At 62.8% G+C, this 546-nt stretch overlaps 1 protein-coding gene across 1 annotated transcript in view; it reads left to right on the top strand.

Moving 5' to 3' along the window:
- Nucleotides 1-546, top strand: part of LOC104158469 (inactive rhomboid protein 2-like) — a 4,890-nt gene that overhangs the window by 2,092 nt on the left and 2,252 nt on the right. Inside the window, exons 6-7 of the mRNA XM_009696133.1 lie at nucleotides 1-130; nucleotides 501-539. Coding sequence (XP_009694435.1) covers nucleotides 1-130; nucleotides 501-539 — 169 coding nt within the window. The remainder of the gene's footprint in view (nucleotides 131-500; nucleotides 540-546) is intronic.

Raw genomic sequence — 546 nt, 5'->3', positions numbered from 1 at the left:
GGTACGCTCGGTCGGGGAGCCGCTGGCTCCCAAGCACAGGAGCAACAAGAGGAGCTTCGTGTACCCCAGCTTCATGGATGAGGACATGGTGGATGCAGCCGATACCCTGGACTCGTCCTTCTTCAGTAAGGCAAGCGCCGTTCCACACCGGCTGCTGAAGTGGGGAGGGGTCCTGGTGCCCCTGTGCGGGGGCTGGACATGGACCAGGGCTCTGCGGGGGACCCCCATGTTGGTGCTTCGCCCTGCCTAGGACCAAGGGTATTGGTGGCCACTGTGCCTGGTGCTGCAGAGCCCCGGTCTCGGTGATGCTCCTTGGGGCTGGCGGGGAGCGATGCTGCCATCGTGGGCACGTGTCACACTCTGTGACATCCCAGTCAGTGGGGATCCCTCACCTCCCCAGGCTCCGGAGCCGGGCTGCCCTGGTGATGGGCATGCTCAGGCAGAGGGAGGTTGCTCACCCATCACGTACGTCCAAGAATATGTCTCTGTCCTCCTTCCAGATGGACATGCACGACGAGACCTACTCCATGCCTGATGATGTCTTCG

The sequence above is a fragment of the Cariama cristata genome, unplaced genomic scaffold (assembly GCF_000690535.1).
Source record: "Cariama cristata isolate BGI_N322 unplaced genomic scaffold, ASM69053v1 scaffold21892, whole genome shotgun sequence".
Lineage (NCBI taxonomy): Eukaryota > Metazoa > Chordata > Aves > Cariamiformes > Cariamidae > Cariama > Cariama cristata.
Note: the sequence above shows the minus strand (reverse complement) of the source record. Positions and strands in the feature narration are given on the sequence as shown.